This window comes from Cololabis saira, chromosome 10 (genome assembly GCF_033807715.1).
Source record: "Cololabis saira isolate AMF1-May2022 chromosome 10, fColSai1.1, whole genome shotgun sequence".
Classification (NCBI taxonomy): domain Eukaryota; kingdom Metazoa; phylum Chordata; class Actinopteri; order Beloniformes; family Belonidae; genus Cololabis; species Cololabis saira.
The window spans coordinates 16,025,385-16,049,211 of NC_084596.1; the positions used below are offsets into that span (position 1 = coordinate 16,025,385).

The 23,827-nt window shown below is 40.0% G+C and overlaps 1 protein-coding gene across 1 annotated transcript; it reads right to left on the minus strand.

The window, feature by feature from the left end:
* Positions 1 to 307: 307 nt before the first annotated feature.
* Positions 308 to 22,825, minus strand: LOC133452481 (cAMP-responsive element modulator-like). Its single transcript, XM_061731818.1, has 8 exons — positions 22,709 to 22,825; positions 20,962 to 21,075; positions 19,694 to 19,825; positions 11,044 to 11,132; positions 10,804 to 10,946; positions 10,360 to 10,536; positions 2,456 to 2,615; positions 308 to 2,093 (listed from the first exon to the last, which is right to left on the minus strand). Exons 2-8 carry the CDS (start codon positions 21,067 to 21,069, stop codon positions 1,949 to 1,951), a joined length of 954 nt encoding a protein of 317 aa, XP_061587802.1. The 5' UTR covers positions 21,070 to 21,075; positions 22,709 to 22,825; the 3' UTR covers positions 308 to 1,948.
* Positions 22,826 to 23,827: the final 1,002 nt, after the last annotated feature.

Sequence of the window (23,827 nt, forward strand, 5' to 3'; positions counted from 1 at the left end):
AAAACACAAATTCCTTTACTTTCTGTGCCAGTCACTAGGGTAATTTAGTTTCCCTGTAATAACCCTGGTGGCTTGTCTTATTTGAAGCACATCTGATGCGGTCAAATTTGAGAGCAAGGAAATGCCAATATAATTACATTTACTACAATATATAAATACTAACATAATTAGCAAATGTCAGCTGAGAGGATGGAACACATCAGTGCAGAGAGATGTGCTATTTACAACTATTAGAAATAGTTCATACCATGACATGAAAGCTACAGTGACTCGTCTAACGTGAGCAATAAATCACTATCTTTTTCAGATTTTAACATTTTATTTGATAAACAAAAATAGTTGTACAATTCAAATGAGAAAGTACACAGAGGAGAACAAAGAAGGGGGAAGGGGGTTGGAATTGCTTAAAAACAGCAAAAAAGTAAGCGCAGAATAATCTCACATTTAAAGAAAGCCTGGAATTTATCGTTACTTGACTTTATCATATTTATCAGAATGAGCACTCAAATGAAAATACAGACCAAGACAAGTATTTGGCTGATAAATATCGGGACTATCAGTGGGTGGCTCGTACTGTAGTTGAGTTTAACAGTGGATCAATACCTTACTGTTACTAGGAGAGGTTTGGCAGCCAAAGTGCATCTTCTACATGCGTCAGAGAAAACATACGTTAATAGAACATAACCACAGGAACAAACTCCATCACTACATCAAAGAAAACAGAGAAAGTAAGCGGTTTCTAAAGTCGGCGCAAACATGAGAACAAGATGCATTTTCTTTATATATTCAAAATAAAATGTTTTTACAAAAACAGAGTTAAGAAAATGGCATCACCCTTTAAACAGAGCAGTTCCATACCAAGTAATCAAATACGGTTTGTGAGGGTGGGTTTTTTTTCTTCTCCTTTCTAAGCTAAAGCAGATTTTTCAACCATGGGATGCTCGCTTTACAGTAAAGCGGGACAGCTGCAGGCGGGGGCCGTCCATGACCGGAAAATGTGTTGAAACTTAAGATTCTTAAATACAGAATAAGACTTTTGTCATTTTATATGTAACATTTACATATATAGAATATAAATAAATAAATTTGTGAGAAATTATTTAAATAAATCTAATTGGCATCTGTGTAACTCTTCTGTGCTTTTAATAAACCAATGCTCTTTCACTTCAGATGCTATTATAAAGTCACTTTAAAATAAAAAAAATTATATTATTTGTGAATGGACTTTTAATGTAAATAATGTCCTTCCATTGCAGCCTGAAAGTGTTTTTATATTCTGTACATAAAAACAAGGTAGTTTCATCTTCTTCTTTTCAAGTGAAGAACTTAACTAATTAAAAATGGTGAAATCCAGGACGTTGCTTTACTGGGAGAATTTCTTCTTAAGTGCGATTTGATGGGAATGCAAAGACCGAAAACAGAAGCGTAATTTACACACATGGTACGATCAGGTAAACGCGGTTCGAGTTGCCTTGTTGCAGCTGGTGATGGATCTGTGTGGCTTTGTGAACACCTCTTCAGAGCTGGGAGGAACCTGCTGGCTGCACGACCCGGCTGGCCTCTCTTCCCGCTTGGCTTCGTCAGCCGCTGCATTCACAGCGGCAACATTTCCAGGAAGCATCTGCATCTCTTCTTCCGGTTCATTTTCTTGGACCGGCTCTCGTTGGCTGATCTCGCGCCGTGTGCAAAAGCAACACCAAGCGCAGTGTGTACAACACTTGAGTCTTCACATGCAAAGAGCACAGGATAAGAACAAGCACAAAACTGGCAAGCTCGAACGGTTTGAATTCCCCATGACACCTCTGAATTTGGCGTAAGACCTGGGCCTGAGTGAGCAGAGAAACAAAGACGATCAAAGCAGTTTTTGTTCTGGAGTCTCTATCTTTTTTTTGTTATGCTTGTAGCAGTCTGTGTAATGTCTTCAGCCCGGTACCACGAGCAGCTGCTGCTACTCGGCTTTGTGGCAGTAAATGTCCTTCAGTGCTTTGAGCTCTTCAATCAGGGTCTTGTTTTGATTCTCCAGTACAGCCACACGGTTTTCCAGACACTTAACGTACTCTTTCTTTTTCCTGCGACACTCGCGTGCTGCCTCCCTGCAGAGGAAACAAGAGGAAAATGTCTTCAGGTGTCTGTTTAAAAGTGGAGCTATATTTGCAGAATGTGCGATCAACCTCCAGGTGGTCAGAGCTAAACTCCCTGAAAAGTTTCACAATCATATCTGTCCTAAAGAGCAACTGTTGGACTGACTTGCTTGATATAACATCACGTTAACTTCATTTTTCACTTATTGCACAATGAGCATGAGTTTATTTTGAACCCAGTAATAGCTAGTCATGTTCTCTATGATCCCTTAAAGAAAGAATCTGATTTATTCTCCCATTTAACAGCTAATGAGGTTAGGAAGCCTGACAATCCTTAGGCACAACTGCCAACTTATTTTTTTTGCTGCTCCTACCGGTTTTTCATCAGCCGAACCTCCCTCTTGCGGGTGATCTCCTCGGCATGCTGCGTTGGCGGACTCTGCATGCTGCTTGGCGACGCGGCCATCACGATGCTCTGAGCCAGGCCAGAGTTGGGTGAACGCAGCTGGTAGGCAGGAATGTCTCCTGTGGCAGCTGTGGACAAAAAAAAAGAAGGGGGGCATTAGTGCTCCAAGGTCTGCAACTGTCTGAAGTTTTTGTATGCTTCATTTCAATTTGGTGGATAAAAAACTAGCCCTATAATTTGATTTCTTCTAATTTCTACTTCATCTTCTTCTTTTGTGTTTAACTCCATTCCTCTTGTGAAGTATTTCACAAGAGGATGTTCGACATCACCACCAGCCAAGGGCCCTCATCCGCTCCCCTTCCTGTCTCAAATGACGACTTTCCTCTGATCAGGACTGATCTTACAACACATATTTAGTCTTACATAACTGCACTTGATAGAAAATAAGATTTTAAATGCATGTCTGTCTGAAATGCAGAATCGTTTCCGATGCAATGCTGCAGATTGTGCACCACATCATAACTAATACAGCTGGTAACAAGACAAAAGACAAGCAGAGCTTTTAACTTTCTACTTCCAAAATAAAAATAACTCTCCTCCCTCAAATCTGCATCTCCCCAAGTATGAGTCTCCAAGGAGCTGCCACAAGTAAGTCATTGTGTTGTCTTGTAACAGCTATATAAAATAAACTAAATTGAATTAAATTGTTCATTTTTTTCTGCTCTTTATGGACTTTTAGGACTTCTTTGCAGTGACCATGGCAACAGCTGTGACAGGGATGATCAGTATGCTGGGTGCTTTCAGTTAGCACCACATATATAACTTCAGCAGCCTGGCTTGAGTGCAAATAAACAGCAGGGCATCAGAATATTGTCAGACGAATTTAAGTTAGTTGTATGCAGTTTTATTTTTGAACTGGGGGACCAAAGACATCTGATTACAGAAGTGCACCGACACCGTCACAACTCTGAAGAAGCGTCATCACTAGTATTTGGAAACCAGCGCCACCTACACTGCTGCCCACCTGGAGACTATGCAAAAGTTTTTGGAGCAATCCCATCTGGAGTGTGCATGTTATTTAAGTTATTCAAATTAGAATGGAAACCCGCCAATTAGCCTTGCTACCCTTGATTGATACGACAGTTGGAAAAATTTGCCTATCCTGCAACCATAATAAAAATAATAAAACAATTAGAACTTTATTTAAAAGGGATATCTCTTCAGTTCCATACGTGATCCCATATTGGAATAAATATGTAAAAAATATTAACTGGAAGAAGGTCTGGCTCTCACCCAACCAATACCTGGTGACTAACAAAGTTAAAGAAATTTCATTTAAATTAATTCATAAATTCTATCCTACAAATGATCACATTATAAAAAGATTCAAAAAAAATATTGATTCAAACCGTACTTTTTGCTCTGCAAATTCGGAAACAATGACTCACTTATTCTGGCTGTGCCCCATTGTTCAAACTTTTTGGAGTGATATGTGTAATTTTGTGTCTGAAAGAATTGATATTGATTTTAATTTATTTTGGAAGGATGTGTTGTTTGGTGTTTTTGACCATGTAACAATTAGAACAAAGCCAAAGGAAACGTTTATTATTAATTTGTTAATTATCCTCGCAAAATTCCACATCCACAAATCTAAATTCTTACACAAAAAACCCTCTTTTTTTACTTTTCATTGTGAATTAAAACAGTATCTGGACTCTATTAAGTTTTCTAATAATTCAAAGGCTATCAAAACCATAAATGTATGTAAATGTTGTGGCTTTCTGTTATAATTTCATCCCCCCTGGCTGGTTGTAATGTGTTGTGCTTTTTGTTTTGTTTTTTATTTGAGTTGTACTCTTTATATGTTATAATTCGACGTGAATTTGCATAATGTGAAGTTTTTTTTATCATTGTTATGTTTGCAATTGTTAATTAAAAAAAAAATTAAAAAAAATGAAAGTTTCCCTCTAAAAAGAGCAAAAAAAAAGCCACCTAAACTGCTGCCGGCTCTTCATATGTGTGAAACTGCTACATTTTTCAACAGAAGACGAAGCTGTCGGCTGGATGTGGTTTCTGGGTTGAGTCATCGGAGAGATGACTAAAGTGTGAACTGCTCTGCCCCACTGTGTTTTTTTTTTTTTTTTTTGCACCGTTTCAGCTTCTCTCTCTATCTTTCTCTCACCTTCTTCCTGAGAAGTTAATGTGTTCCTGCCCCGTCTGCTTCTCTGCTGTCTGTCCGCGCACTTTTTTTGCAGCAGGTGCACGCAAACACACAGACAGACACGCACACACTCTTTCCTCTCCCTCTTGTTGTGATAACACGGTGACTCGGGCTGCGTTGACGTCAGCATGTGCGTCTCACTCGCGCATTGTGCATTCTCCCTTCCTCGTGTTCCAGGAAACACGGTGACGTCAAAGCAGCGAGCCCCGCCCCCGCACTGGTGGCCCCGCCCCCCCTGTTTATGTCCCAAGCCTGATCTAAAATGCCGCGTTCCATTTGTCCTCGGAAGTGGGGATTTCCCAGTTCCTAGTTGGAATTTTCAACTGGAACGCTCCTCGAAGTGGGATTTCCCACTGGGAAAGTGGGAGAGTCTTCACCACCCCCGAGTTCACATTCCAAGATGGCTGCCCCGGTTGTAAACAGTAGAAGAGAGCTCTGTAAAAAATTCGTTGCACTTCATTCTAGTTTTGGTCACACTAAATCAGTCGTATACAAGTATTGTTCGGCATATATATGCTGCTTTAGTGTAATTTACATTTTTCATGTGGTATATGCGAACTACAAACTTGTTTACCTACTTTGTAACTGGAACGCTGATAACTCGGCTGTGACGTCATTCCCAGTTCCGAGTTCCGAGGTAAATGAACGCAGCATAAATCGACGCAGAGCCTACGCCGTAGGGTATGGCGTAGGCTCTGCGTCGGTGTAACGCGGGACCATAAATCAGCCTCCACTCGCTGCCGTCTCGTCTGCCCGGCGACCCGTTTTATGGCTTTTCCAGGACAAACCGCGTCTTTTTCGGGTAACACCGGGACCCGGGCCGACTTTGAGCAGGTGCTGCAAGTCCCCACCGAACCCCTGAAGACCTGTCCGGTCTGTTTTTCCCCGCGTTTCAACAGCCAGCTGTTATCTATGCTGCGTGTTTCACTTTCAATTCAAAAAAAGTGCATGACGTAAAAGTTCTGAAATACAAACTGAGCAAAAGTAGGCTGATCTCATCTAGGAGCATGACCAACCAATAAAACAACCCAGAAATCAGATTTATTATTAAAACACTGCTTATTTACGGATTAAATGTATTTATACTTGAAATCCTAGTAGTTTTTACTGTTGTTGTCATTATCTACTGACATTACTGCGAAAAAAGCACGTAAACCACTGCACTTTTACTGTTTTTATATCCTTTTTTATATTTTTTTAATCCAGCAAGCAGAGTACAGTCTTTCTATGTTTTTTATGTAATTTATTTATTATTCGCCTGTCCTGTTTTTGTCATGCTGCTGTGACAAATTAATTTCCCCTCGGGGGATGAATAAAAGTCTATAGATAAAAGTATAAGAATAAAAAGAATAAATAAATATAAAAGAATAAAAGTCTACCTAATCCTAACTGGATATGAGTTTGACACTACAAAACAGATTCAGACTTTCACTTAAAAAATACATGTCAAGAGACTCAAACCAACCTGACTCGGTCTCATCCCCAGTAACAGCCATCTCTCGTTTCCAACAATCCAGCACCACGACAGGAAGAACCCAGACCAAAGAAGAAGAAGAAAAAAGAAACCCTCTTCTATCTTTATTTTATTTTTTTAAATCCTCCTTCACTTGAATGTCCCTCTCTCCTTCTCCTCTTTTCCTCTCAGCTCTCTCTGTATCCGAGTGGTTGCTTGTCAGCTTTGCAGTCCGATTACAATTACAGGCATTGACATCACAATGACATCACTCGTGCCCGCTGAAGTCAGTGAAACACCCTGGATTAGAGATCCTCCCCCTCCCTCCATCCCTCCCTCCATCCCTCCCTCCACCTCCGTGGATCTGCTGAAGCGGAGAGCCACAGTGTGAGCTGGGCAGGGAGAGAGGGAGGGATGGAGGGAGGGATGGAGGGAGGGATGGAGGCCGGCCCGAGAGAGGGGGAGCAACAGCGAGGAGGGCCGGTAGTTGAAGGGGTTGTATTTTTAGCCCAAGTGACGCAATTAGAGAGACGTTCAACAAACAAGAGGATATTGTGTCCCAAGTTGGTGCCATACAAACTGTTGAGCTGCCTGAATGAGGTTATTTTGTGTGCGGTGGAAGAAAGTGAAGGAAGAAGAGGACATAATTACTGTTTGACAGCATTTGTTATGAATAATAACCTTAAGTCCACTAACCATACATCTGAATTATACAAAATAACAGTTATTTAACAGGGCAAATTAGGACCATATATCAAAGTCATGAGTAAATCAAATTCAGAAATTCACAAGGGAACATGTGGCTAAGAACAGTTACTTATAATAGTTGATTTAATTTGGTATAAACAGCTTTTCTTTGACCCCCCCCCCCCCCCCACATATTTTCAAGGCTTCCTAAAGGTGTGAAGAAGGATTAAAGGCAAGCAAATGCCAACATAAAACAATGCATTGAGCCTCTGGTGTTGGATGACCACATACCAGCTTAGGAAATCCTATTTATGCAAAAATGATTAAAAAAAACTAAGTTAACAATCACCCACCACTTTTGGATACCAACATAGACTCGGTGGATTTATTTTGTGGAGCGTTGGCGCTTCATGGCAAAAGTTAAAGGAGCATACACCTACAGAGTAGGGGTGGACCTCCAGATACACATCACGATACGAATTTTGCGATATATTGCAATGTTATACATAGTTTGCTGAAAACTGTAAAAGGCATTATGCTTCTTAAAATTCGAGATACACGTACATCAGATTATAGTGATAATTCAGTCAAAACATGAGTCAAAACAATGTAATTCAAATTATCCATGCCGTTTTACTGTAACTATACAAGCTAAAGTTACAACATACTTGCAAATATTTTTCATATTATTGATATAATATGAAATTAACATTAATAATATTATTTAAGCCCATGTATACAATAAAATTGTACTGGATTTACAATACTTATGAAACATTATTTATTATTTTTTTTATGTCAAATCAGCCAGCAAAGTATTGTGTTATATTGCCTTATCGATATTTTTGCCACCACTTCAACAGAGAGAACCAAAGGCGTAGGCAGATGTTTGGAGGACTTATTTGGTGCAGAATCACAAAAATGTACAACACACCACCAACACCTGCCTCATTTTCCTCCTGGTTGTTTTACAAACTTTAACCGGAGGCATCTATGATTCATGGGTAAACCTCTTACACAGGTGATCAGAGCTGGATACACTTTGTTTCGCCTCCGTTGGCGTGCTAACATCACATCATGAATGAACACTTTACAAAATTCAACAATATTGAAACTAGAATAAAAAATGTTTTTAATGAGATAAGTAAAAAGTAAACATAATGAAGACAAGCCAAGTATTTGTAATAAAGGATATTGTTGCTTATTGTTGAATATTTGAATATTGTTGAATTTTGCTGTTCAAGGTCTAAAACCATCAATATGTCAGAGAATAAAAAGAGAGAAATGTTAAAAATGAAATTCCTGAGATATAATGAATCGACAAATATTTAAAAAAAAAACAAATCTAATGTAAGTGGATAAAAAAAAAGAATTTACATTTGATCTGCTCTCTCAACCCTCTCCGATTGAACGGCAGGGCTCTGTGGACAGGTCACTAGTCCATCACAGGGCCACACAAACAACAGCACACACCCACACTCACCCCTACAGGCAATTTGGGATTATAAATTAACCTGACAGACATGCGTTTGGACTGTGGGAGGAAGCCAGAGTACCGGGGGAAAACCTACGAAAGCAAACTCCTGCTGGGAGGCGAACTTGAACCTTCTTGTTGTGAGACAACCACTAATCATGACGTTAACATGCAGCCCATAACTTCAACTTCAAGTCATGCTGTTTATTGGGAGAGGAAGGTCAAAACCCTTTTGATCTTATTATTATTTGCTGTTCTGTTGTTAAAAGCAAATTCTCGTCATTAGATACAGTCGTCTGGTTAAGTTGAAAAATTATTTAATCTGCAATGGACATACAGTACTTTTTTCAAATGTGTTATATCCTTTCTAGGAACAACTTTTACTTGATTTTCCTCTCAGTCAGTAGTTTGAAAGAAGCTGTTATTTTACCTCTCTGTGGTATTGTGAACAAAGCATTTCACAGAGATTTACTGTAATTGAGACGGCAGAAAGTTACGTCAAAGTACACAGAAGCGTCTTTTCAAGCAGCGGGGAGCCACTGTGGTACCTGACATGGTCCTTCACCGCAGCCCTTTTCAACAACTTGTGCTTTTTATTATTTTACCTCTTTTCTTATCATGTTATAACTGTGTCTTGCCGCTTTTAATGTTGATGTAAAGCACTTTGAATTACCTTGTGTTGAATTGTGCTATACAAATAAACTTGCCTTGCCCGATTATTAGACCGAACTATTCTGCAGCTAAAGACGCTCAGTTCAGAGCAAAGAGGGTCTGATTTGCCCTTTTTAAATTGTTTTTTAGCTGATTCCTTTTAGTCTTTCTCATACACCCTTTTTTTAACAAGCTCTTCTTGTTGTTTTAACCCAGGTTTTATGGTTTTATGGTTTTAAGTTGTTCCTATGCTTGTAGATAAGATAAGCAGGTCTTGCTTTCTAGACCTACTTTTAGGATTTTATGTTATACTTTTAAACTCCTTTAGTGTGTATTTTAACTTCATAGCCTATCTTATCTTTTAGCTCCAGTGTTTTCTCATGGGGAGCCTCCATGCTGGGAGTGACTCTGGCCTGCAGGGGGGTCGTCCTGGGGGTGGTTCTGGCCTGGATGTGGAGCTCTGCACCACGGCTTTACCGCTGTGGTGTGGACTCCTCTATCCCAGTGGTCCTCAACCTTTTTTCAGTGATGTACCCCCTGTGAAATATTTTTTCAGCCAAGTACCCCCTAACCAGCGCAAAGCACTTTTGGTTGTAAAAAAAATACGTAAAACAGAGCACTGTGCCATCAGTAACTGATTTATTAAACATAAAAATATTGCTGCTACGCTTCAACCAAGACTCCATCGTTGGTCCAAGTGATTGACAGGTGAAGCCAGGTGGCATTTGACAGGTTAGGTGGAACCATCCTTGTGTGGGGGATACTCTGGGGTTTTAGGATAATAAGTTGAATAGCCTACTCCTGAAGATAAAATACATTTTACGAATTTAGACTTATATTTTCCTCAATTATTTATGAAATAATTATTTTTAAAGGATTTTTACATGGATGCTACTTTTTAAATATATGTATATTTTAAAATCTCACGTACCCCCTGGAGTGCCTTCACGTGTGGTTGCGGGTTATGAGACCTCCTGGCGTGGATGGCTCCCTGATACCGTTTCCTCACCTTGACACCACTCAGTGTTATGCAGGGCATTATTAAGTTTTGTGTAAAGCGCTTTGTGCTGCATTTTTTATTTGTATGAAAAGCGCTATACAAATAAAGATTGATTTGATTACTATTATCACCAGGAGGTGAACAACTTGTGAATTATGGCTGATGATAACCAGGATCCTGGGTGAATTATTACCATCACTAGCCTTACCTCTATAATTTAAACTGCCTACAATCATGTAGCGTGTCTTTAACACAGATCATTCCCTGGCCTATATTTGACATCTTATTGCTGCAAATGGATATATTATTCCTCAAGGATGAAAATGTCTACACTTTCAATTTACAGTATTTCCTGCAGTTTTCGTTTCGTGCTTCGTTGCACCTACCTTGAATGAGCACCTGACCTCCCTGGATGTAGAACTGGTGGGGGGAGTCTCCGGCCTGCAGGACCGTGGCCCCGGGCTGGGGGGTCGTAGAGCTGGCCACCGTCAGGGTCTGGGCCCCCTGCAGGGCTTCAACTGCAGGGCTGCTGAGTGGGATCGCTCTCCCCTCAGAGATGGTGACTGTACAGGAACAGAGCGGACTTTTAATGCCATATAAATAATATATGACGCAAAGTATGAGTGTGGGAAAGGTTATTTAGTGTTTTCAAAGTTATATCCAAGCACCACAGCAACTAAAATTCCTCCCAGGTAACTGTAGTACAGTTTAATTCCTATATGTTCTTGCTATAATTTGAGTTTCTATGCTTTCTTGAATACTTAAAAGTGATCAAATTAAACTTAAAGTGATTAAACTAGCACCTTCTAACTGTTCACGTTTGTACTGACTGTATTGTCCTGAGCTGGTCTGGTAGATGGAGTTTGGCACCGAAGCTGAGGGGCTGCTGGACACTGGCACCTCATCCTCCATCCTCTCTTCATCAATTTTAGGAACTGCTGGCGTATCCGATGATAACTCATTCAAAATTTTCCTGGCAGAGAACGGTATTTCATACAATTCCACACAGGCTGTTCAAACGGGCGTACAGTGCTCATTATGATCACACTTTCTGTTTGACGTCTTCTCACCGATACGACGGACGCCTGGAGAGAATCTCCCGCCTCTTCTGTGTGTCTGCAGCCGACTCGTCCTCCTCCAGCTCTGCCACGGTAGCGATCTGTGGGCAGGCAGTCGTCAATGAGTAACACCTAATGTCTTTTTTCTGGGCAATATCTTTTATGTTCAGTGTTATTGCTTTGAGGATTCTTCCTTTCCAAGTCTTTTTAGGACACATGTTTGTGCGAGAGACATGGATGACGTCAAAGAAGGAATTTGAGCAGGATACAATTTTAAGCTTTAATCTTTTCAACCCATTACATGTCTCTCAACGGACTTCTTCATTACTGCGTAATCATTTGTGCATGGCTCTCCAAGCGTCATCTCATTGTAGTATGAATAAACATATTCGTATTTAGTCACCCAACTTGAATTACTGGATTAAAGTTGTAATATACAGTAGATGTGGTTGTGGTTCATCACCCAGAGGGCTTTTATGACTCACACTGGCGCGTCATAGTTGTGGATTACAATCATAAATGTTGTTTTGGCACTAATAGACGACAATGTTGAACAGATGGATTTCTAGCTTTCTTTAATGCTAATGATTTTTAAATGACGCCTCTACTTGTTAATGTTTATCCTGGGAAATAGTTCTGCTGACGTGTACAGTTTTAGTGTCAGGTCCAAGTAGCGTTTGATCTATTTTTATCTATTTACGAGTTTCAAGAATGATTGATTAAGTTTACAAGGAGAGGAGTAATGTAATTATTGACCTTATCCTGACTAAAGTGATAATGAGGTAGTATTCGAATATACATATTCTACAACCCTGATCCCAAAAAAGTTAGAATGCAGTGTAAAATATAAATGAAAACAAAAACCTGGAAATCTCAAAAACCCCTTATGTTATACTCATTAGAACATAATCAGCATATCAGATGTTGAAACTGAGACATTTTGCCCTTTCGTGGAAAATATTAGCTCATTTTGAATTTGATGGCAGCAGCACATGTCAAAAAAGTTGGAACAGGAGCAACAGAAGGATGGAAAGGTAACAATATCTTGGGGATCTATCCACACCAGGAGCCACCCCACCAATGACCGATGAGGCCAGGGCTGCAGTGCAAGACCCGCAGGGACCCCCCCAGGGTGATCCCCACAACCCCACAGGTCGAGTAGGCATGGTCCCCGGTGTGGAAATCCCCATGAGGAAAAGCACTGGAGGTAAATATGAAAAAAAGTAATATAAAAAAAGTAAAAATAAAATTAAAATAAACCCAACAAATTAAAAGTGAAGTACAGTACACATAATTAAAAAAATAAATACTCAATATTATAAAAAATAACTAGATACCAATAACCTAAAACAAACTAACTAACTAAATAAATAAATAAACAAAAAAATTCAGCTGTAAGCTAAACTAACTAAACTAACCAGCTAAACTAACTCTGTTTGGGGACAGAGCCTTCAGTGTTGCTGCCCCCACCCTTTGGAACTCTCTCCCCGCTGTAATCCGTGACTCCCCTTCTCTGGACAGTTTCAAAACCCAACTCAAAACCCACCTTTTCACCCTGGCTTTTCCCCATTAGTGGCCACCCCCCCCCCCCCCCTGTCGTTTTGTCCCGATGGTGTTTTGTTTTGTTTGTTCTTCCTTGGTTTTCCTTTTTCAAGGCATGCCTTGAAAAGGCCTATGATTTGTAAAGCGACCTTGGGTTCTTTGAAAGGCGCTATATAAATGCAAGTTATTATTATTATTATTATTATTATTATTATTATTATTAAAAAAGGAAGGTGTTCCCGCCCTCTGGTTCTTGTCAGCACATGTGCGGTTGAATTCTGTAGTAGTTGTAAAATGTAAATACTCTTTTTAGGATGGAAAAGAAGGATTTCAGAAAGACAGAAGCTGCGTCGAAATTCCATACTTTCACCCTAATGAGTATGCAAAAACAGTATTTTGTACTGCGTCCGAAACATTAAAACGTACACAATAGTATGCACTATCTATACTCATTCCGGATAGATTTATTAGTGTAGCGTACGTATATGTCATAAAAGTATAATATTAAGTATATATTAAGTATAATAATATTATTATATAATATTAATATTATAATATTCGTATATAATAATATTATATAATGTCATGTTGTTTAGGCCAGGATCAGAGGTGTCAAGTAACGAAGTACAAATACTTTGTTACCTTACTTAAGTAGAAATTTTGGTTATCTATACTTCACTGGAGTAATTATTTTTCAGACGACTTTTTACTTTTACTCCTTACATTTTCACACAATTATCTATACTTTTTACTCCTTACATTTTAAAAACAGCCTCGTTACTCTATTTCATTTCGGCCTTAAAAAAAAAAACTATCCAGTTAAATTGCTCCATCCGGATAGAGTGAATTTGGTTGTGGTTGTGGTTGTGGCAAAAATGTTCTTGTCCAGTTTTGTTCTTACATCCGTTCCCTCAGATTCCTGCAACTAAACTTGGATGTACATTCCAATAAAGGTTAGAATAAATGATAACATGCCTCTGAAGTTTGACTTTTTGCACCATTACAATACTTATAGGCAACTGGTCATCATATCTCCTGCTCTCTGAAACACATGTTAATTCTCAATAGTACACATATATGGTTCTTTAATATATTTGCATTATACTAAGATGCATTCATTTTCAATGGCTTTTGTCCTTAATGGCTATTTTCCCCCTTACATTACTTTTACTTTTATACTTTAAGTAGTTTTGAAACCAGTACTTTTATACTTTTACTTGAGTAAAAACCTTGAGTTGATACTTCAACTTCTACAGGAGTATTTTTAAACTCTAGTATCTATACTTCTACCTGAGTAATGAATGTGAATACTTTTGACACCTCTGGCCAGGATAAATGGGAAAGAGCGGAGCGGTGCTGCTGCTGCTGTGACAGGAGTTGTTACCATGGTAACAACTCTCCTCCCAACGGCGGGAAGTGCCGTGTGGCTCTGAGTAGTACGTCCGAATTAATGCATACTACTCAGGGGCGTCGCCAGGTGTAATCCCTTATGGGTTCTGAGCCCAAAGGGGCCCCTGCGTAGCGGCCTAAACTGCGTGCGCGCGCAAAGCGCGCACGCGCAAAATTTTTGGGATCTTACGGGTCGGATCGGTTAACTTTGCATGACTTTAAGTCGTTTAGAAACAGATTGACAGCCACAAGCAGCTTCAATGACTATAACAAAAAAGACCATTCCAGATCAGCAGATGAATGCATAGCACAGGATAATAATAACTGCAGGGTGGTGAATAGTGCAACAGGGCAAAGCTCTGTGTATTCCCCTATTCAATTTTAGACAATATAAGGAGTAAAAACTGAATGAGAAACGAGAAAGCCAAAGAAAGTGTCATGACAACAATTATAGTTATTATCCTCCTCATTTTATTGCTGCATTCAGCAAAATACCAATGACCTCCAAGTTCCAACTCACTGCATCATATAGGGCTAAACAAACATCCATCTCAGACTGGTATTTTATACAAAATGTCAAAATAAATAAATACAATAAATAAGAAAAAACACATGACTGACCAACATAGCAGCATATAAATAAAATTCACATTAAACATTCCCAACTCAGTCCCAATACAAAGACATACTCAATAAAATTACAATAAAACAACTTAAGGTACCATTACAATGGCTTTTTCTATCTTTTCGTTTCTGTGCTGCTGATTTCTTCTGTTTTGTTTTAGCCTCCGCCAGTGGCAGAGCGTGGGTTTCAGCACAGAGGGGGCGGAGCATTCTCAATGGGCCCTTATGATAATTATTTTACTATTCAAAAACTTAAAGATAACGGACACCTCATCATACCCAGCAAACAACCCAAATGCTCACGTTTACTGAGCCAAGCAAGCCTAGGTGCCACAAACCAGTTCACACACACACACACACACACCGTTTTATAATAGATCCATGACACACACACGCCACGCAGCCTGACAGCCGTCAATCGGACAGCGTCGCTGTCCTTGGTGCTGGTGTGACGGTGACTCACAGGGTGTGAGCCAAACCATCTTTAATATAACTTAAAACATAAAATGTAAACTACAATTACACAATCTATTCAGATAGAATATAGACACAATTGTCTATAAGGCCATTAATGAGATCTATAAATAGAAAATAGACAGACTCCGAACTCCAGAACATTGTCCTCGGCTCCAACAATATATTCCAAGTAACAAGTAACGTGGAAAACAATGTAACGGCCGCTACAGCTAACACTAGCCTCCTCATCAGCCACCGGCGCCGCTGCAAAATGTGAGGAGAGCGGCGGACTGTCCGCCGCTCTCCTCACACCTCCGCCGCGGACAGGAAGCAACTAGCCTCTCCTTTCTCTCTTTTACCTTTCTTTTTAACGATCCAGACTGGTGCTTTTTATTCTCCATTTTTCCTCTTTCAAAGTTCCCTCCAAAATGCCGCAGTCTCACATACAAGACGAGTTAGTTCAAATGTAAAAAAAACGTAACAAGTTCCAGCCAATCAGGTTGGCTCACAGCCCTGATGCGTTCAGGACAGTAGTAAAGTAAGAATTAACCTACACTGGCCGCACAATGCACATGTTATCGTTATTATAACCTACAAATTTTACGATTATATATGAACGTATCACACAAAACGGGGCCCTCTCATTGGGCGGCGGCCCCTTAGGGCAGAGGGGGGGCCCTCTACTTTGAAATGTTGTTGACATTGGGTTTTTATAACCCGGAAACCCGCGCCAGCGTCGCTAGTGATACTACTGATATTTTCTCAAACGTGTGCCGAACTTAAGTAAGAAAAAATAATTTTGGCTGTGAGTATGTGTGAGGAAACTGCTCCCTGTTCAGCCTGAAGTAGACCTAGAAGCTCCCGAACGAGCCTGTGTTCCCCCAAACTCTTACCATGAGGATGTCATGGACCGTCCTTGCTGCTACTCGTCTCCTCCTCAGAAGAAGAAGAACCAAAGCCAGGGCTTCAAGCAGTGACGGATACATTTTGCAAACCGAGCTGTAGGCTACTACCCAGCCCCCGAATCTCGCGCTCAGAAGGCACGCCGATTTTTCCCAGTGTCCAGCCGCGGTACTGCAGCAAAAAATCCCATAGGGCCCAGAAAGCTTTTTTCCCATAGACCGCAATAATAAAAGAGAAGCCTCTAAAACTGTTCACAGGACACCTCCAGCTGTAATCACCGGCAAATAAATGTTGTTTGATGGGTAGGATGAGGTTTTGTTGAACGTTAAAATGACTATCATAAGAGCCCATCGAGAATGCTCTGTACTGAGACCCACGCTCCGCCACCCACTGAGCATTATAATTGATGTTTCTGAATTATGTGATCACAATTCAGAAACGTCACCGTCTTCTCCGGACCAACGTTTATTTAAAATGGTCTGAGGCAAAAAGAAAAGCTGTTGTGTGGTCAGGTGAATCAAAATGTGAAATTTTGTTTAGATGAACGCTGTGTCCTCTCAATCCAGCTTGTCAGCACAGCTCAAAAGCCTGCATCTCTGATGGCATGGGGTTGCGTTAGTGCCTATGAAGTGGCACGCTTACACATCTGGATAGGCTGCATCATTGCTGAAAAGTGCATAGAGGTTTTAGAACATCTGCTCCCATCAGGAAGACATCTCTTTCCAGGGAAGACCTTGCATAATTCAGCAAGACGGTGCAAAACCACATACTGCATCCATCACAACAGCTCTGGCCGTGCAGGAGGAGTCTGGGTGCTGAACTGGCCTCCCTCCAGTTCAGACCTTTCACCAAATGAAAACATTTGGCGCATCATGACACAAAAAAAAAATCCAGCAACAAAAGCCCAGGACTGTTGAGCAGCTAGAATCCTGCATCAGACAAGAATGGGACAACATTCCTCCACAACCAGTCCAACAACTGATCTCCTCACTTCCCAGACATTCACAGAATGTTGGTAAAAAGAAGAGAGGATTATACATGATGGTAAACATCAATCTGTTCAAGCATTTTTGGTAATGTGTTGCTGCCAGTTTCAACACCAGATATGTAGTTTAGGTCCTATTTGGGAATAAAATAAGGGTTTATGAAATTTGCAAATTGCTGCATTTTGTTTTTATTTTACATTTTATTCAACGTCCCGTCTTCAATGGCATTGGGGTTGTAGTTAAAATGCTAAATAGCAAAGCTTCATTAATGGCACATCCCTTACTTCAGGCCCTTCCCTGAGTCTTTCATGCAACGCCACACATGACTGTCAGTGTTATGATAGCGTACACCAAGTGTTTTCTTCCTGATTCTGCAAAAGCTCTGAGTGCAGCTTCTTATTTAAGGGCTGAACATGCTAGATGCCAGTAGACACACTTTCATTTAACGTTAATGTTTTTGTTTTTGGAATATTATTTACTCGTTTATTATTGAAAGTATTCCCCTAATCAGGTAGCGTTGCATCATGTGACTGGCTGATATGAAATGCAAGGCATTGACGTCAGATGACAAAACCGCTTTGTGGTGTTTGTCTGCATCGCTTCACTGCAGTTCACAGATGTAATCTCTTCCCCGACTAATTGTTTTTTCTTTTTTCATAGAAATGTTTTCAAGAGATGACAAATCGACTCTGCTTTGCAAGTAATGTTGCACACATGCAAATGCTCCTCCTCAAAACTATGTGGTTCCAGTGGTACAAATACAAAGAAATCCGTGCATCTATCGGTGTTCCGTCAGTGAACCCACATCACTGTCACGCAGATTCAGCTCCCACATCACTGTCGTCTGCTGCATCTCCGGTTTCTGGAGCTGCTGCAACACGCAGACACGACCACATCACCTGAACGTGAGGCGAGGGTCAGACTGATGAGCTTAAACCTCCGTTCCTGCCGTTCACATCAATCCTATTAGCAAATGCAGCGTATCTCCTGCACACACAGGCCAAGCGTTCATTCACCAGCACAGGGACTCCAACGCTGGAGCCTGCACATCTTTACTGTTGTGATTCAAGGTTTACAGGCGTGTTTGATTCTTGTTGTTGAGCTTTATCTTAAATGGAGATGTGAAGACCTTCTCTCTTAAAATCCAGAGTTGTATTAATTATGAACAAACTGACCAGGGGCCGGATTCACAAAACATTCTTAAGAAAGAAAATCTTCTTAAGTGTCATTTCTTTCTTAAGTTCAGTCTTAAGAAGAAAAAAGAGAAGAAGTCATATTCTCCAAAAAAGTTCTTAAGTATTTTCTCAACTTTCTTCTTAAGTTTCTTCTTAAGAAAAAACTTAAGAATAAATGGTATTCTTGAAATAAAAGTTCTCAAATTTGTTCTTGACTTTTTTCTTAACGTTAAGACAACCTTGACCTGTCTTAAAATTTCTTCTGTGAAAAGGTAAAACTCTAATATCACCTTTTTCAACACATTTTAGACAAGTTTAGACTAGTAGGTCATAGTTTGAGGATATACTTTGTAATTAATTACACAAAGAGCCTGTTAACTGTTTGTTAGCATGTTAGTTAGCGTGGTAGTTACTGTAATTATTATTAATTTTCCCCAATAGTATTTTTTTTTCGCACATTAATCTCATCCACCATAACCTTGAAAAGTTCCTGCATCTCTTTTTTCTCCTTCTCCATGTTTAGTGAGTGACTGACGGTTAAGACCCAAACTACCTGTATAAATGTTGTTTGTTGGCGCGTGCAATGCAATGACATATTTTAAGAAGTTCTTAAGTAGGAAAAATAAGAAATTCGTAAGAAATGACATTTCTTAAGACGGTTCTTAAGAAAATATTGAGGAATTGCACTTAAGAACTTTCTTATGAACTTCTTAAGACATTTCTTAAGATCGTTCTTAAGAACATATTGGTGAATCCGGCCCCAGGTCCTGATGAAGGAGATCAAAACCATGAAACTGTAATACCATGACTATGTCCCACACATGGGACAAGTTTGTTTGTTTGCTGTGATGCAGAGTTGTTTTCTTTCTGAAATAAGACTAAATAATGTTTCCCTTCTAAACCATCAAGTTCTCACTGACTCTCTCGTGTCAAAAAAGTAAAACATGAGGGAAGTAAATGAACTCATACGTACAAACATACTTGTTCCCCCTGCAGCTCTGCTACGTCAACAGCAGCTCGGAGTTCTCCTGATGGTCAACTGACTCACGCGCATAGACCAATGACAGCGAGGCCTTCAGCCGTTACTCAGGGTTTCTTTGTGACCCTGCAGGCTGCTACAAACCTTGTTTAATGAGTGATCTGTGCTGCCTGGCTGCTCCCGGGGAGGATAACAGCGGTGCTAACATTTTCCTCCACTCTTACATCATCTGCCCGACTGTGGATTGGTTGGAGTTCAACCTCCTTAGAGATGGTTTTGTAAGCATGACTTGATTGAAAACAACTGACTCTATTTTTACTTCCAAATTAACTGCTAATCAGAGATGTACAATGGGGCAAAACACACTTTTGCCATCGACAGATATTAAATATTGTATAATTTCCTGCAGTAAATTAAATTACAGTTATTTTGCAAATGGCTTCTGCCTCCTCCTGACTGGGGGCTTGATCCGGACTCGTCACAGAAGAACCGCGCATTGACTCTCAGATAGCCTCTGACAGCGTAATCTGACTGATAACTGTGTTTAAGTGTGAAGCTCCTAAGGAAACAGAGTTCAGACGAATGAGACGGCAGGCGTGTGCCCCCACCTGGACAGTCTGGACTTGTGGTGACTGGATGACGGACGTGAGAGGCGCCTGGATGACTCCCTGGACCGGTACGGTCTGACCATCAGACAGCTGCACAACAGCCACAGCAGACGATTCTGCATCCATCAGAACCTGCACGGACAAATTGAGACATCCATGCAGAAACCACTGTACATCGCACGCTCGGGTCGGATGGTCTGTTTTTGACCGCCTGCAGACACAGACACTGGCATATATTCATTTACGAAGGTACTCCTGATGTTCTCCCATCCCAAATTCTTCAAAAACAACGCTGGAAATCACCTTCACTGCTCCCAAGACTTGTTTGTTCTAACTAAACCAAAGATTTGAACTACAGTGGAGAAAAAAAGGCGCATAAATATGCCACTTCTTATGTTTGCAATCTCCTCCTAGTTACCTAGTAAAATTGTAAGCATGTTTAAAATAAGGGTAAGTAGATATGAGCTTCGAGGGAAACATATGATTGAAAAACCAAAGTCTAGGACTAAAATTAAAGATCAATGTATTACTGTAAGGGGTGTAAATATATGGAATGCACTTGATGAAAAATTGAAGATGTGCCAGTCGATTCATGCATTCAAACGTTTGTTTAAGTTTAATGTGTTTGAAAAATATGAGGGATCCAGTAGATGATACTATTACGGAATTATGTTCGGAATTGTGTAAACAATATGATTTTTTTGTATGATGTTTTGTATGTTGCGATCTGAATAAGTTGATCATGTGAGAAGGGTAGGCATAAATAAGCAATAGCTTCCGCCTATTCCTTTTTGCTTAGGTCTCTTTATTATGTGAACTAATGCTTTCTGTTGGTGTCTAAATTCAGAATGACCTGGCCGAAATAAATATATTTTCATTCATTCATTCCTCCAAATGAAGAATCTGCTCTCTTATTACTAAATAGTAGCGTCTGCTGCATTACATATCATTTTAGACCACAATCTTGGTAATGTAATGTTTTCCGGTTTTATATTTTAATTATTTGTGTTTTTTTTAATGATCATCGCTTATAGCTGCCTCTCTGATTAAAAACAGTCTATAGAAGAAAACATGGACAGACAAACTACAAGCAAATATCAAACTACAATGTCTTGGTTGAAGTTTGAAAAGAACTGAAATTACAATGATGACAAGATGCTCATTGCATGAAAAGTTTAAAAACAGGCTAAAAACATCATCCTATGACTCAGGATTGGAAGTAAAAGCTATGGCCAGCGGCACCTTCACTTCACAGCCGGTGAGTGTACCTGAGTGGAGGCAGCAGGAGACGGACTGGCTTCGTTGGGATTGTCCTCCACATCTGCCACCGAGTCATTTAAGCTGCTGTCCAGCTGAGACGATGCTGACGTGTCCATAATCACCTGGACGGGCACAAAAGCTAAATGTGAACACTGCCAGGAGGCCGACAACACCTCACCTTGTTATCAAGTTAGAAAGAAGACGAAAACTAAACAAGCATCTCTACTTTTATTTAACAAAATGTGATTTTATCTTTGAGAATTATTGGCCAAAAACAGGTTTATTTGATCTATAACATGAATGATGGCCTGAACACATATCTTCCACCCTTGAGTTGTTATACTTACACATAATGTGTTTACACCTTAGTTAGGGCCGACGTAACATGGTGGTGCAGTTTTTTAACACTTCTGAAGACGCACAAACTAACTTTTGTTTGTGTGGCAGTCAAAACAGTTTAAGATCTGTGCAAAGCCCGACTGTTTGCTCAGCCTGAGACACATCTGAATTACATAACAATTTCATCTAAATGCTCATTATGTGTTCCGACCACCAGAATGAATTCCAGGCATGTTTTTCGCACCTCAGGCAGGGACTGGCTGCAGACTTAAAAATAACTCAATCAGATTCCTGATTCCTAGTCAGATAAAACATGGCAAACGTTTAAAGACTTTCTGCTGAACTGGGCTGGAAAAATTGAACATGTAAAGAACGGAAAACTACAAAATACATAATATTTGTTCAAAATGCCTGTTTATTTCAAATATTTATGCTATTTTCACAATAAGGTCCCCAGCATAGAACCACAGACGTATGGTAAATACCCCCCCCCATGCACACTACGTCACTAGGAGTTTCTCACTGATAAAAAGCTCCCACCCACCTCTCACACACACACACACACACACACACACACACACACACACACACACACACACACACACACACACACACACACACTCACACACACACTCCCACCCAGCCACCTCACACACACGCTCCCACCCACCACGCACACACACACACACACACTCCCACCCACCACGCACACACACACACACACACTCCCACCCACCACGCACACACGCACACACACACACACACACACACACACACACACACACACACTTTGAGGTAAAAACCACATTCATTCTAACGTGGAAATGACCAGAACCCATTATTATAGACATTTCTTTATAATATATTTTCAATATTCCTCAGATCAAAACTACTTTTATTATTTCTGGTATTTCGAAAGAGCATAAGTGCATGAACTGGTCAAGTTGCGCAAACTACACACAGGATGTTCAGATGTCACTTCATATTTCAAATAATTGGGACTAAAGCGAAACTTTGTAACGCCTCAAAAGTCCGTTTTGTGGTCGTTTATTATTTAAATATGATTATATTTATTTTTCATGAATATAATAACACTGTGTATCCAGGAATAGTAACTGGAGTCATGAAAACCTTTTATCAGACGACAATTTGAGAATATTTTATTTTGAAGACACAGTTTTCTGCAGTTTTCCTGCAGCTATGCTGCGTCTCCGGACTTGACGCAGCCTTGTCGGGCAGAAGTGCTGACAGCTGATCGCACCTACAGCACTTTTCACTCCATGTTGCTCGGATAAGTCCTCGGCTGCACTAACTTCTCCTGGGCGCCTGCGCGCCGCGCACATGTTTGCACATCGCCCTCCGGCTACTGCCCCGACCGGCGCCGGCCAAAAATGTGACAGCTTTGCGGCGACTTACCGGAGTTTTACGTAGTCTGACTCGTCACTAGTGACAGTATGGGTGCACGGCTGCGCCTCCGCTCACGTAGCTCCCACGTCAGCGCTGATGATGCTGTGCAGAAAATGTCGCCCGACGCGTCAGTTTAACGTCGAAGGGCGTCAAGAGCAACGCGAGAGGAGTCACCTCTGCGTACTTCCCGGTTCGTGTTAATAGCACTAATAATTATGATTATTATAATCGTGGTAATCTAAAGAAATTTAAATGGGTAAGTATGCACGAGGATTACTTGTAAATGACCTCAGAAAATATTTGACATGTATAACTTTTCTGTATAATTTTTATTTTTTGTCCAAGTGACTGTTTTTCTTTTGACCAAACAGAAAGTACAGGGAAAAGTCATCCAATAACATGATATATCAACTTGACCGTTAACAGTTGGTTTATATTACGTTAAGGGAAACGGGGTATGATGAAAATGTAGTGTATTTTATGGTTAATTTGATTAGGAAGCCGTTTAAACTACTTAGTCTCGAATCGGACATTTATTTTTAACAAAACAGAGTAATGTTTCCATCTAGTGGCTGAAATACGCAATAACAGTTTCCTGAAATTACACAGAATTCAAATCAAATACATACATTTAAAATTATTTTGTTGCTTAAACTACAAATGAAAAACAGAAGTAAGCAGGTTTGTTTGAGGAAACACACAGGAGGACGATATTAAAGGCGTAATTAAGACAGGAAATTAAAAATATTTTTAGAAAAACAAACAATGACGTCAAAATTGATTAAATAACAATGCAAAAACATATTCAATTATATTATCGACTTTGCGTTTACTTGTATATAAATTAATTTATAGGGCAATTTCTTTGCGTTTGATTTTTTTTCTGATTTCCAAAGAAAGCTGCTGGGTATCATTGATGCATTTATTAGTATTGATTTTCTATATTCAAGATATTAATTACTATTTAAAAGTGTTACAGCTAAAATATGTAACCCTTTTTCAGACCCATGCGGTAAAGCAATAAAAGCATAAAATGAATGAGATGACCACAGAGCGCATATACTTGTAATCTAGATACAGAGCAATTATTTTGTGATATCAAGATTTTTCAGTCAATGGGAGACATCA